The sequence below is a fragment of the Spermophilus citellus genome (assembly GCF_964194105.1).
Source record: "Spermophilus citellus genome assembly, chromosome: 19".
Lineage (NCBI taxonomy): Eukaryota > Metazoa > Chordata > Mammalia > Rodentia > Sciuridae > Spermophilus > Spermophilus citellus.
The window spans coordinates 22,177,778-22,191,373 of record NC_138201.1 but is presented as its reverse complement, the minus strand read 5'-3'; the positions used below and the strand labels follow the sequence as shown (position 1 = coordinate 22,191,373).

The following is a 13,596-nucleotide window of genomic DNA, read 5'->3' as shown; positions in this document are numbered from 1 at the left end:
GATTAGGAACAAATACTTACCAGTAACTTATTCTAAGAGCATATTATGGTATGCCATTTTTCCAAAGGTGTTTTGCACTGAAATAAGAAATTACTTGGAGCAAAGTGTTTCTCTTCTCAAGAATGAGGAAATGATATACAAAATCAGGGTCCTCACTGGCCACACTTTTCCTCCTTACTTAACAGTGGGAGCAATAACACACATTAACACACCAAGGGAGTGAAGTCACTACCCAAAAGTAAAACACCTACTATTAGAAGTAAGGGTTTTGATATCATAGAGAAATCATCTATTCCTGTGGAAAATATTAAAAGGCCTTTCTCTTGATGAGGCTACTCTCAAAGCCATCATGGGACTGCTGCAGAGAAATAGAGTTGACTTAAGAACATTACTGAATTCAATGGGACAAAAAATGCCACCCTCACCCCCAAAATATGTACATTATTGTTATGCATATATGGATTTAAAACCCTGTATACTTTTCCATGATAATTACTGTTTAAAATGTTACACACACACACACACACACACACACACACACACACTTGAAAACAATAGAGAAAAATAACTCAGGAAACGTATCCTTTTGGCACATATCCATCTCTTTTTGTTTGCAAAGATGTTTTACTGAAATTCCATATTGTAAATTCTGGCATTCTGTAATCATGAAAGTTGTCTGTAGGTTTCATTTTGTTCTGCTAAAATCTGCAAGTTCACTTCAGCAAGGTTTTGACCACATATCAGCATGTAGTGGAAAGTCTAAACAGTTAATTAAAGAGTGGTACCTTCAAAAAAAAAAAATAAAACCTCAAGAGTAGGTTTACTCTTTTATTTATTTATGCATAAATGACTTACATTTCAACTGCACAAATGACAGATAAATGTCAGAGTGAAAACATTTCTTAAATATAGGTAGAGATGTAACTGTGAAAGACTTTAAAAAATGTATTTAAGTAGTTTTATAGCTATTTATTCTGTATCTTAACATAAAAAGCCCTAAATTGGCATTTATATCAGTGATCAAAGTCAACTTCTTCTTTCAGTAAACAGATGCTAAGATTTGCAGTAACTGATTTTGCCATAGATGCCATCATTTAATTTTAGAGTCAGATAACACTGTGTTTTAAACCCAAAGAGCAGTTCCTACCCCACATACAAATGCTTTGGGAGACCACAGATTGCTTATCGACGGATGACCTGGAAGTCTGTATTTCCTGGCATTGTGGGCGATGTCTGAAGTGTGTGGAAGTACACACACATGATGACTACATGTGGGTGAATCTGCCCAACAGCACATTCCTCAGACCACATTGCCACCATTAAGTGAAACATGGCCACATACAGTAAGTTAAAGGGATTTTATAAATCATACAGAGGAGATAAAGAATTTGAAACTCTACTGAAGGGTCATTTACCTGATCAAAATGATTTCTTGCAGTCCTCAATTTCATACCCAATGTATCGACAGAGATTTCAGCTTGCTTTCTCACTTTATCTTCTTTGTTATATTCTGCTTCTTTTTCTTTTAACTTGTCCTTATTTTTTTCACGTAAAAGTTCATCATTTCTTCTCTTTGCCTCTTCCTTCAAGGCATACCTGGAGTTAAATATGGTTATCTTTAAATTAATTTTTGCCAGGAACGAAAAAAAGTCTTTTTATGTTCTGGCTCTTTGTATGCTAATTTAAAATCCTAATAAAAATTCTATATTCTCTGAAGCTTTTCTTTTCTAGCTTCACATTTTTAATTTCTCCTTCATTCTTGTCTAAAACATACATAACTGAAAGGCATAATAGAAGACTATTTTATTATTTGGTAAGTTTTTGTTACTAGTAAACATTTTAGATACTACAGAAAAGGAATTTTGAAATAATTTGGTAAGCTGACCAGTTCAAAATGATCTTTTTTTGCACTATCAAAGATCCTCCCCAGTTAAAAAGATAATTTCAAGTCAAATAAGTTTTAAAGACTTATGAGTATGGTAATAATATGATTTCATCTTTATATGTCATAAAATATGTCAGGTATACCTACACTTGACTTACAGTATAGCAGTGTATTTAGAAATTCTTCTTTAAACATATATGTTTTGTATTACTGTAACCCAAAACTGGGATAAGAAATCTAATACCTGTTTTTACACTTATTTCTGTTTCTTTTATAGCAACATTTTCAACTTACCTTGTTGGTCATTATGTATTTTACAAACAAGTTAAAATCCCCTTTGGAACAAGAGAGAACCTAATATTTAATCCAATTATAAAGATTAATGTCCTTCAACAGATGAATGGATAAAGAAAATATACACAATGAAATATTAGCCATAACAAGAATGACTTTATGTCAACATGTACTCCACTATCATGAACACTTAAGAATAAAAAAAAGTTCTTTCAATATAGAAATCTGAACAAATGTGATTTATAAATGAGAGTAAATTTAACTACATTTATTTTTAATGAATGTTAATGTAAAAACTGTACCTGAGGGTCTGGCTCAGCACTAGCACATCACACTAGTCACACAAAACCCTGGATTTGATCCCAGGCATGAGAAGAAAAACTACAAATGTATAAAAACATGTTTTAGGGCAGTGTAGAAAACCTCATTGGTGGAATACAAACTTTCTTGAGCAATTTAGAAATCCTGATCAAATATCTTTTTAAAATTTCCCTACTTTCTATATTAAAATTTTTAAAAAAGTAAACAAATGTAGAATCTAATTTTTTCTCTCCTTTTCTTTTGTTCTCACCCCCACCTTTGGCACCAGGAATTGAACCCACAGAAGCGACATCCCAAATCTTTTTCTTTTTTTAATTTTCAGACAGGGTCACACTGATTTGCTGACGACCTTGCTAAGTTGCTGAGGCTTGCTTTGAACTTTTGATCCTCCTTCCTCTGCCTCCCAGGCTGCTGGGATTATAGGCATGTACCATGGCACCTTGAGTGTAAAATGATTTTTTCTAAATACTATTTCTTGAAACATTAATTGTAATAAAATAGTTAAAAATATAAACAAATAACACCAAATTCTGTTAGTTAAATAAATAGAGTTCTAGCAGAAGGGTTTCCATATAGCCATTAAAATTGTGACAGGGAAGAATATGCATTTAATTTTTAGAAGTAATCACATTTAACAATATGGTATCTAGTTTGTAAGAAATTTGAATTTTATTCAAATTTTCTCCCTTGCAAAATGCCAACAGACAAAGATTTTTCCTTCTTATTTCAACTGGAATAAAGGAAAGGGTTCCACCCCTACTTTGAATCTAGGACATGATACCTCAAATCATGGAGTTGTTGTTTCAGTTCTGCATTTTCCTGCTGAAACTCTGATAGCCCCTTTTTCACCTCAAAATTCTCATTTTCTAGTTGTGCATTTCTTTTTAAATGTAGTGAACACTGTAAACAGTGATGGTTTTTAGGTTTTATTTTTCTTTGAAATCGCAGAACATCTTTCTGGGTTTTCAACAAAATAACAGAATCTGTAACAAAGAAAAGAAAGTAGAAGCACAATATGTGAGTGATTTTCATATATGAATGCTGTATATTTCACATACATTATTCATACCAATGTGTCCCGACAACATGTGACATGTTTTGCTGTTTCTGCAGAAGAAGCAGAAGAGACCAGACCCTTCTTCAGCTTAAAGTCTAATGGAGAAGACAGACACATGAAAACCATTATAAATGATAAATTCAGACAGATGATATAAAACAATCGAGACCAAAAAACACAAAATGCATTCATACACAGGTAATGTTCATAATGGAAACTCCCATATTGCCTCAAAACACTGATTACCCTGGTCTTTTCCATCTGGCACGTGTCTGAAATCTCTCTGCCTCCACGGCTTCTTTTCATTTACTCGCTGTGTTCTCTCTCTCTCTGCCCTTCTCAGTGTTTATCACCCTTTCCCTTCTGCACTGCATGATTTCCAACTCCCCTGTGACTGTGTGTGTCTTGTAGAGAAACTAAGAGGGACACCCTCAGTGTAACCTGTGGCTGGACTCTGGATCTTAAGAGAGACAACTCATTATCTTTCTGGATTTCTCAAGTCTACCTGTTTACTAGGTTCATTTCTCCAAGTATTAGCGTAACCAGCGCTCATGTTAGAAATCGATATTCCACCCCCAGAACTGTTTAGAGTGTGTTGTTCTTACCACGGTCATGTCCGTCTGCTTTCTCTTTTGCTCTATGTTGTTTCTCACCAGATGAGAGAGAAACCTGCATCTGCGGATGAGCCTCAGAGAATATCTGCAAAATGAATGACCCCAATGAGTTGTATGAAGATTTCGTGACCATTGTTTTAGACACCACCCAATTTTTGGTCTAGAATGTAGACAAGTCCAGACTGAACAGTCATCCTTTCCACAGGGCAACCTAGCATTTGCGATCCAGATAAACCTGAACTCTATTCTTCCTATGGCTCTGGATTTGTTAAAAGCAGGGCAGAGTTCACAGAAAAGGCATCCCCTGACATCACACTAACAGAGGTGTACACACCCCAAAGAAGGGGAGGAACAAAATTCATTGTAACTCTTTCTCCTTCCCATTCCCCTTCACATGTAAGAGGATTTTTCAACTCTTATTTAAAAGGATTTTTGAGGAATACTCTTGATATTACATGGGATTTCACATTATAAATGCTAGACTGACAAAGTTTTCATTTTAAAATATGAGACTTAGGTGTTCACTTGGGGATCTGACACTTGGATCAGACCCCTGCCCAAGGACCCACACGTGCAGGCCACGTGACATACATCTAGATGCATGCTACCTAAATATTGCCCTGGGAACGCTGGCAATGTTAGAAAACATGGTGAGATGGCATCTCCAAATTCCATCATTCCCCTGTTGCTGCATCCAAATATATTTCTTTAACACACACTAAAGACATTTTGATCAAATACTCAACATATGGACCGATTTTCTGCATGCATGAGAAACTAAATGGAAAGGTCACCACAGAATAAAAATCGTTCAACGTGGAGCAAATGACAAGTGATTTTCAGCAGGTTGTTTAGTGTTTGGCAACCATCACCCTTCGGTAGGAATGTATCCAGTGGCCATCACACTTACACCATTCATGGTACAGGTCCTTATTCCTCAGTCTCATGTTTCATCTCAACGTTTTTCCTTTTCAAGGCGCTTTCTCACGTGGAAGGACCAGTGGCACTTAGACACCTTTTAACTCCATCACAAAATAAAGTTTAGCTCTAAGTTGACATGATTTCTAGTGCTATTTTCAGATTCTAACCACTTAAGGGGATTTTTAGAAGAAGACTACTTCAAAAGTAATTCCACCTGGCCTCCTTTATTCTTCAACAAGGAAAACAAGAGGAAACCCGGAATAAACGAGTTGCATGTTGACATACCTGTGGCTGGCTATGTTGAGTGTCACCAGAACTCTCATGCTCTTCCTCTGAGGTCACATCAAAAAGGTTCTCTGCTGACAAGTGAATACATTTACTCACAGTCCTTAGGACAGAGTTAGATGAGTGAATGTCGATCTAAGTAGAAAGCGGTAACTGTAACACCAGTACAACTAAATGTTCCCAAATACGCTTTCCAAGTCAGTTGAAGGTCAGGTGAGGAACTCCCGGTTTCCATGTTCCACGGTTTTCCTTTCCTTGTGTTTGCACCTTGGGTTGGACCAGGCACTTGTGCAATCTTGTCAACTACTCTACACATAGTTCTATCCCTCAGCCATTTTAGTTGGCAACCGGGGTCCTCTGCTGACTGGACTGAACACAGCCATTCTTCAGCCTCTGACTTACAAGCAGCTGTGGATAAGATGTGCCTGTCCATCTGCACCCAACCAACAATGACTTCTTCATGGAGTACTGTTCCTGATCCAAATCGTCAACACACAACAGGACACCAGGTTCAATGCACACCGCATCTCCAAGATTCATCTGCTCAAGGTCAATGTGATTTGTTCAGAAACAAACCTGAACTTCCACATGAAAGAAGGGCTGAGTGTGGGAAAATGATGGCTGCATTCTAAGCTGCGCCACGGCGGGGAGCCCCAAGAAGTGGGTCAAGAGCTTCTCAGCAGCTGAGTGGAAGACGGGTTCATTCAAATTTCACACTGGACACTCAGAAGGGCTTATGGGTTCAGAAAGCTGTGTACCACAAACAAAGACAGCCCACAACCTGCAGGCCAACACCAGAGCAGATCTGCCTCTGACCAAAGGAGGGAGAGGAGAGGAAGCTGCATTCTAAGTGGGGCCTTGGTGTGTGTTGCTAAGGAGAAACCCAGGATCAAAAATGATCCCTGAGCTGGTCTGACCACAAGGCTGCTCTCTGCACTGGTGCTGAAAAGCCTGCTCTTCTCTCCATGGGTGAGGGGAGTGCTAGGCAGTAGCCGTCCTCGGGGAAGAGCACCACAGTGGATCAGTTCATGAAAACAGCACGCACACACACTCACACACACACACTGACACACACACACTGACACACACACACACACAAAGAAACACAACAACAGGATCATGGCAGTGCCTATCAAGGGACTTCAGCTGTGCGTCCTAAAATATGAGAGAAACTGATGCAGATGAGTCTATACCCATGAGACTCGGGTTGGAAGGGCGATGGGGAACCTGTGTGTCTGGCAGTGAGTAGCACCAGGACCCGAGCAGGCAGAGAAAAGGTACCGAAGATGGTAGTTTTTCTGGAAAGAGGTGCAGAGAGAGGTGAGAGGTGAGTAGCCAGGAAGGAGATGGTGAGAGCATGAAAGCTGCAGGCCCACACAGAGGAAGGTGTAAAATGGGTCTGCGTTGTGTCAGGATAGAGGGATGGTGAGGACTGATGCAGAGCACAGGGAAGGAGGGACAGGCAATAAGGACTCAGTGAGGCACAGCTCCTGTTAGGAAAGATTTCTAGGAAGTTTGAGAAGGCAGGCCTTCCACATTCTGAGCAGAGGCTCAGGTGACATTTGCACAGTAGCTAGATCTCCCCAAAGGCTGGAAACAGGGAGAATGGAAACAGGATCAGAGATCCATGAGAAAGCCCCAGTATGAAATGGAGGGGAAGCAGTTCAGAATGGAGGGATGTTCCCAGGAAGACGGAGGAGAGATCATGTGCTGAGATGACTGCCAGACATTGGGTCACATCCTCCCACCTCCTTGGGACAACGACCTCACACGTGGGAAGGCTGCTAGCATTTCAGTTGTTTTCACACAGTGTTCCCTGGAACGTTGTAGTGCAACATACCTGATCTGACCGTCTCTGCTTCTGCCTTCCCTGGTTCTGGACATGGGTCGGGCTCCTTTACTGTGACGGGGGGCTCAGTGTGCTTGGAAAGAAGAGAGGACATAAAGAGTGTGCACCTCCCCACTGCAAAGGGAACCATTCAGCATCATTGTAGAGCTTTAATTACCTTCGTGCAAGCAGAGGCGTCCCGAGATGCTGAAACACAAAGGGACACACTGTCAACCCAGGTGAAGAGGACCACACAACTCAGACCTTCCTCCACATAGAGCTGAGGTGCATGGTTTTGCTCTGCTCAACAGCATGCTACCTGCTGGGTTTCCACGCTGGCTGGTTCTGGCCAACAACAGTCATATGACTCAAAGCTACTAAAGGAGCTTCGTGAATAGGTTTCCTGGAACATGTGTTTTATTTCATAGAACTGAGGTTATGTGTCAGATGATCATAAATAAAACAGAAAGGGGACCTATACCAATGCCAAGGTGCAGATTGATGGGGAGCTCAGCAATCTCCCATGGCAGCCTCCAAGAGGGGCCCTGAGAGATTCAATGGTAAAGCCCAAGTAAAAACGGAAACAAAACCAGCCAAATTACTTATCTCACTAGAAACCTATGGGAAGGTTTAATCCCTAGGATTGTTACATTTCTTCCATTTGTCCTTCCATTTTGGTTCAGGAAGGCCAAAGCTGTGCCCAGACTCCAGGGGAAGCTCAGGTTCATTTCTCCACAAAGCGAGACATGTGAAGTAGTGAGCTGAGATACATACTTGGACAGGAATCGCTAGGACACCTATGGTTTGTTTCTCGTACCCCTGTGGGACGCTGGTTCCTCTTGTGCATCCTCTTCTCTTGTATTCTGTGGTGTAGCCAGATTAGACTTTCGTGATCTCCTCGAGTGAGAACAGGTAGATCCCACATCTAAGAAATAAAGTTTGACCAGTGTGAAATATTGAGTCATGGCATACCAAAGGGGAAAGGTGACATGGAAGGTCACAGCTTTATCAGATATCAATAATCTTTCAAAACACACACACACACACACACACACCCTTAGATGACCAAAAGGTTTGGTGTTTGAAGAATAACTCTATAAAGACTTCCGCTTACAAATGAGTTTCATTGTAACTTGTTCATTTCTTAAGCATATTCATGAAAGGCCTGGCTTTCTACAAAATGAGAATTACTTTTTGAAGGATGAGGATTTAGCTCAGTAACAAAGTAGGAAAGAAGAAGTAGGTATCTTCAAAAACAACCAATGATTCTGAAATGTCATTTTGCTCCTCAGAATGACTCTACTCAACCCACAGTCAGCAGCATTTCTGATAAGGAGAGGAGACAGTCATGGCTGCCATGTGTCAAATCTACCAGCTCCTCAAGGCTCAAATGATGGATGGGCAACAGATTTTCACATGTTTTGGTAGCTAGATATACTGAGAGCACCTGAATTGCCTGCTCTCAGTTTCCCCATCATTCCTTCCAAGATTACCCAGCTAACATTCTTTGTTCATTCCCAATTTCTCCATCCCTGGGACTTTTCAAAGCAACATCTCAATCTGTGTTCTTGATTCTCTGTTTATGACATTCTACATATGGATTGTCCCCACTCCCCCTTAATCCCCAATTTAGGGAGTAGACCTAAGAAATTTAAGTCTAGTACTTGAGTTCTTCCCCTTGCAAGAGACAGGATCAGAATGCAGAGAAGACGGGCGCTGTGGGCTGGTGGCTAGTGGAATGGCTGACAAGGAAGAAAACCCGAACATTGAGGAAGAAAATGAAGAAATTGGAGGAAGTGCAGAAGGTGGACAGGGTAAAAGAGAGACTTTTTTCTAAAGAATTACAATGTATGATGTATGGGTTTGCGGATGACCAGAATCGGTACACTGAGTCAGTGGCTATTCTTGAAGACCTTGTCACAGAGTTCATCACTGAAATGACTCCCAGGGCAATGTCAATTGGCAGACAAGGTCGAGTACAAGTTGAAAATATCGTCTTCTTTATTCAAATGGACCCAAGGAAGGGTGCTAGGGTTAAAGACTTGCTTACCATCAATGAAGAATTGAAACGAGCAAGAACAGCAGTTGATGAAGCAAACTATGGATGATCTTGATAATTTTTGTACTTAATGAAATTTCATTTATCTTCTGTGGAAATCATAATAATTGTGTATTTTGTACAGTAATGTCCTAATATCAAGGCATGTAAATACAAAGATGGATATACAGAGTTTTCAGCCATTATTTTCATGTCTTTGATTCTAGAGTGATCCTTGAGCCTCTAATTCCCTTTACATGACTATACTTGAATTACTTAGTGAGTTTTAATGACTACACAGAAGTTAAAGTACCTTACAAATGATGCAGGTCCTTCTGACTTTTGACTACCTAGATAAAGGATGAAGTAGTATTTATGTGCTAATGGTAAGATAAGCAGTTCAGAATGGAGGGATGTTCCCAGGAAGACGGAGGAGAGATCATGTGCTGAGATGACTGCCAGACATTGGGTCACATCCTCCCACCTCCTTGGGACAACGACCTTACACGTGGGAAGGCTGCTAGCATTTCAGTTGTTTTCACACAGTGTCCCCTGGAACGTTGTAGTGCAAACTTACCTGATCTGACTGTCTCTGCTTCTGCCTTCCCTGGTCCTGGACATGGGTCGGGCTCCTTTACTGTGAAAATTGCAGATTTGTGCCATTATAAGCTATCCTATAGCTGTTTAATATGTGAGATCAAAATGTCATTTTGACTATCACAGCTGAAAAATATGCCTTACATATTCTGAAGTTTTTAGACAACAGTGGTCTGAGATATTATTAAAGAGAGTAATCTGGTTTTTCTTTTAAGGAGATGATATTTGAAAATATAAATTTTTGTAAGAATGTTTATGTGTCTTAAATGATAATTTGTTTTAATATTTTCTAAAGAGTGATTTATTTATTTATTTATTCATTTTTAGAAACTTAAAGTTTCATATTGATGCTTCCATGTTGAAAGACTTTTTTGATTTAAGACTTTTCAGGACTTAGGTTACTTTTTAAGTTTTAAAACTCATTTTTCCCAATCATCTACTTTTAGTAGCAGGAATGGCAAGGTCTAATGAGCTAATGGTAGGATAAGCATTTGAGATAGTTTTTTAAAATCTTTTTTAACATATTTGTAAGTACTTGTGGAAATGTGTAGTTGAATAAAACCAGATGTAGATATAAAAACCACTTTTGTAGTTCAGAGTATACAGGTTTTGTGTGAATATAGCTTATTGCATTAAATTATTGCCCTTAGCTTAAAATAAGGATTAAAATTGCATTTAAAGAGATCGCTGAATGTTACTGTTTATGAAACTGAACTTTTTGATTCCACTTATAAATAGTATCTATAAGTAAGTACCTGAGAAAATTTTAGTTTCTTAACCTATTAATACAAGGAAAGAAGTATAAAAAAATTAAGCAAAAAAAAAAAAAAGGAAAGAAGATGCATGCAATCCCTTGATCACACTCATGCTCCAGTAGCTCTGCAGCTAGCTGTGCTAAAGGGAAATCCTTCCTGACCCCTCTACAGTGTGGCCTGCAGATCCTGGTGACCGGCATCAGCTCTACCCTAAGGAGCACAGATGCACAGACCAGCTCAGTCAGAATGTGCATTTCCTACAGGGTCCCCAACAGAGGATCTATTAGACTTGGAGAGTCTGGGTCTCTACTTAGTCTGCTGCTCATTTCCTGCCTCATGTGCCTTCCAAGAACAGTCAGGTTTCCTCCAGATGGTGGTCCCCAACCTGGGGGTGAGAAGAGTCCTTTCTCCTTCACTTACTCGCTGTCTCTCTCTGCCTTTCACACTGTTTCTTCCCCCTTCTCCTGTCCAGATTCTCCAAAGTAGGGGTTAGACACTTATGGATTTGTGTATGATCATTTGCACACCATTCCACTCCCCATCCCACTATCTCTGCCCTCTGTGCATCATCCCAGGTAAGCAGCAAGAATGTCTACGATATTGTTTTATATAAACATACGACTACACACATAGTTTCATGAACATTTCAGTTTCAAAAAGAAACCAAATTAAGCCAATCCAGCCAAAAAAAACACTGTTTTGATTCGTGATCAGTTCTCCACATGTGAGTTCCTTTTTAGTGACAACTAAGGCGGGAATGAGTGGTTAGAAATATGTTAGAAAACGTATTCACACCTTGAGGCACGGGCATAACTGCAAACTCCCATGTTCTTTCCACACCTTGAATATAGTGGTCTTTTCCATCTGGCACGTGACTGAAATTTCTCTGCCTCCACGGCTTCTTTTCCTTCATTTACTCACTGTGTTCTTTCTTTCTCTCTCTCTCTCTCTCTCTCTCTCTCTCTCTGCCCTTCTCAGTATTTATCACCCTTTCGCCTCTGCACTGCATGATTTCCAACTCCCCTGTGACTGTGTGTGTCTTGTAGAGAAACTAAGAGGGACACCTTCAGTGTAACCTGTGGCTGGACTCTGGATCTTAAGAGAGACAACTCATTATCTTTCTGGCTTTCTCAATTCTACTTGTTTACTAGGTTCATTTCTCAAAATATTAGAGTAACCAGTGCTCTTGTTAGAAATCGATATTCCGCCCCCAGAACTGTGTAGAGGGTGCTGTTCTTACCACAGTCGTGTCCGTCTGCTTCCTCTTTTGCTTTATAATGTTTCTCTCCAGATGATTGAGATATGCGCATCTGCAGATGACCCTCAGAGAGTATCTGCAAAATGAATGACTCCAATCATGTGCATGAAGATTTCGTGACCACTCTTTTAGACACCACCCAATTTTTGGTCTTGAAAGCAGCTAAATAAAATGTAGACAATTAGAGGTTGAACAGGCATGATTTCACTAGGGCAAACAAGTATTTCTGTTTCAGATAAAGCCGAATCTCCCTCTGGCTCTGGATTTGGTAAAAGCAGGACGGAGGTCACAGAAAAGGCATCCCCTGACAACACACTAACAGAGGTGTACATACCCTAAAGGACAGAAGGAACAAAATTCATTGTAACTCTCCCTCCTCCTTCCTATTCCCCATCACATGTAAGAAGGTTTTCAAGTCTTAAAAAAGAGTTTTAAGGAATATGCTTGATATTATGTGGGATTACACATTGTAAACACTGGACTGACAAAGTTTTCATTTTGAAATATGAGACTTAGGTGTTCACTTGGGGATTTGACTCTGGAGTCAGACCCCTGCTCAAGGACCCACACGTGCAGGCCACGTGACATACATCTAGATGCATGCTACCTAAATCTTGCCCTGGGAATGTTGGCAATGTCAGAAAACATGGTGAGACGGCATCTCCAAATTCCATCATTCCCCCATTGCTGCATTCAAATACATTTTCTTAACACACACTAAAGACATTTGATCAAACTAGTCAACATATTGATGGATTTTCTGCCTGCATGAGAAACTAAATGGAAAGGCTACCACAGAATAAAAATCCTTCAACTTGGAGCGAATGACGAGTGATTTTCACCAGGATGTTGAGCCTTTGGCAACCATCACCCTTCCACATGAATGCATTTACTGGCCATCACACTTACACCACCCACAGTCCAGGGGCTTATTCTTCAGTGTCAAGTTTCATCTCAACATTTTCCATTTCAAGAAGCTAACTCACATGGAAGGACAAGTGGCATTTAGAAATGTTTTGCCTCCATCACTAAAAAAAGTTTAGCTCTAAGTTGACGTGATTTTTAATGGTATTTTCAGATTAAGGAGGTTTTTTCAAGTTAAGTCATATGATGCTTGTATCCTAAAACACTATTTGAAAGGTATTTTCACCTGGCCTCCTCTACTTTCTTCTAGGAAGGAAAACAAGAGGAAACCCGGAATAAACGAGTTGCATGTTGACATACCTGTGGCTGGCTATGTTGAGTGTCATCAGAACTCTCATGCTCTTCCTCTGAGGTCACATCAAAAAGGTTCTCTGCTGACAAGTGAATACATTTACTCATAGTCCTTAGGACTGAGTTAGATGAGTGAATATCAATGAAAATAGAAAGCAGTAACTGTAACACCAGTACAACTAAATGTTCCCAAATACACTTTCCAAGTAAGTTGAAGGTCAGGTGAGGAACTCCTGATTTGCATGTTCCACGGTTTTCCTTTCCTTGTGTTTGCACCTTGGGTTGGACCAGGCACTTGTGCAATCTTGTCAACTACTCTACACTTAGTTCTATCCCTTGGCCATTTTAGTTGGCAACTGGAGTCCTCTGCTGACTGGACTGAACACAGCCATTCTTCAGCCTCTGACTTACAAGCAGCTGTGGATAAGATGTGCCTGTCCATCTGCACCCAACCAACAATGACTTCTTCATGGAGTACTGTTCCTGATCCAAATCGTCAACACACAACAGGACACCAGGTTCAATGCA

At 40.0% G+C, this 13,596-nt stretch overlaps 1 protein-coding gene and 1 pseudogene across 2 annotated transcripts in view; one reads left to right on the top strand and one right to left on the bottom strand.

The window, feature by feature from the left end:
* The window catches only part of LOC308638623 (uncharacterized protein), a gene marked incomplete at its 3' end in the record, with an annotated part of 126,577 nt that overhangs the window by 24,014 nt on the left and 88,967 nt on the right, over window positions 1-13,596 (bottom strand). The window contains exons 30-33 of the mRNA XM_081276243.1: window positions 13,078-13,151; window positions 4,163-4,256; window positions 3,282-3,483; window positions 1,416-1,596 (exon numbers count right to left, since the gene is read on the bottom strand). Of these exons, the coding sequence (XP_081132369.1) occupies window positions 1,416-1,596; window positions 3,282-3,483; window positions 4,163-4,256; window positions 13,078-13,151 (551 nt within the window). The remainder of the gene's footprint in view (window positions 1-1,415; window positions 1,597-3,281; window positions 3,484-4,162; window positions 4,257-13,077; window positions 13,152-13,596) is intronic.
* On the top strand, window positions 8,927-9,880 carry LOC308638675 (transcription initiation factor TFIID subunit 13-like; annotated as a pseudogene). Its single transcript has one exon. The product of its transcript is annotated as a transcription initiation factor TFIID subunit 13-like (transcript).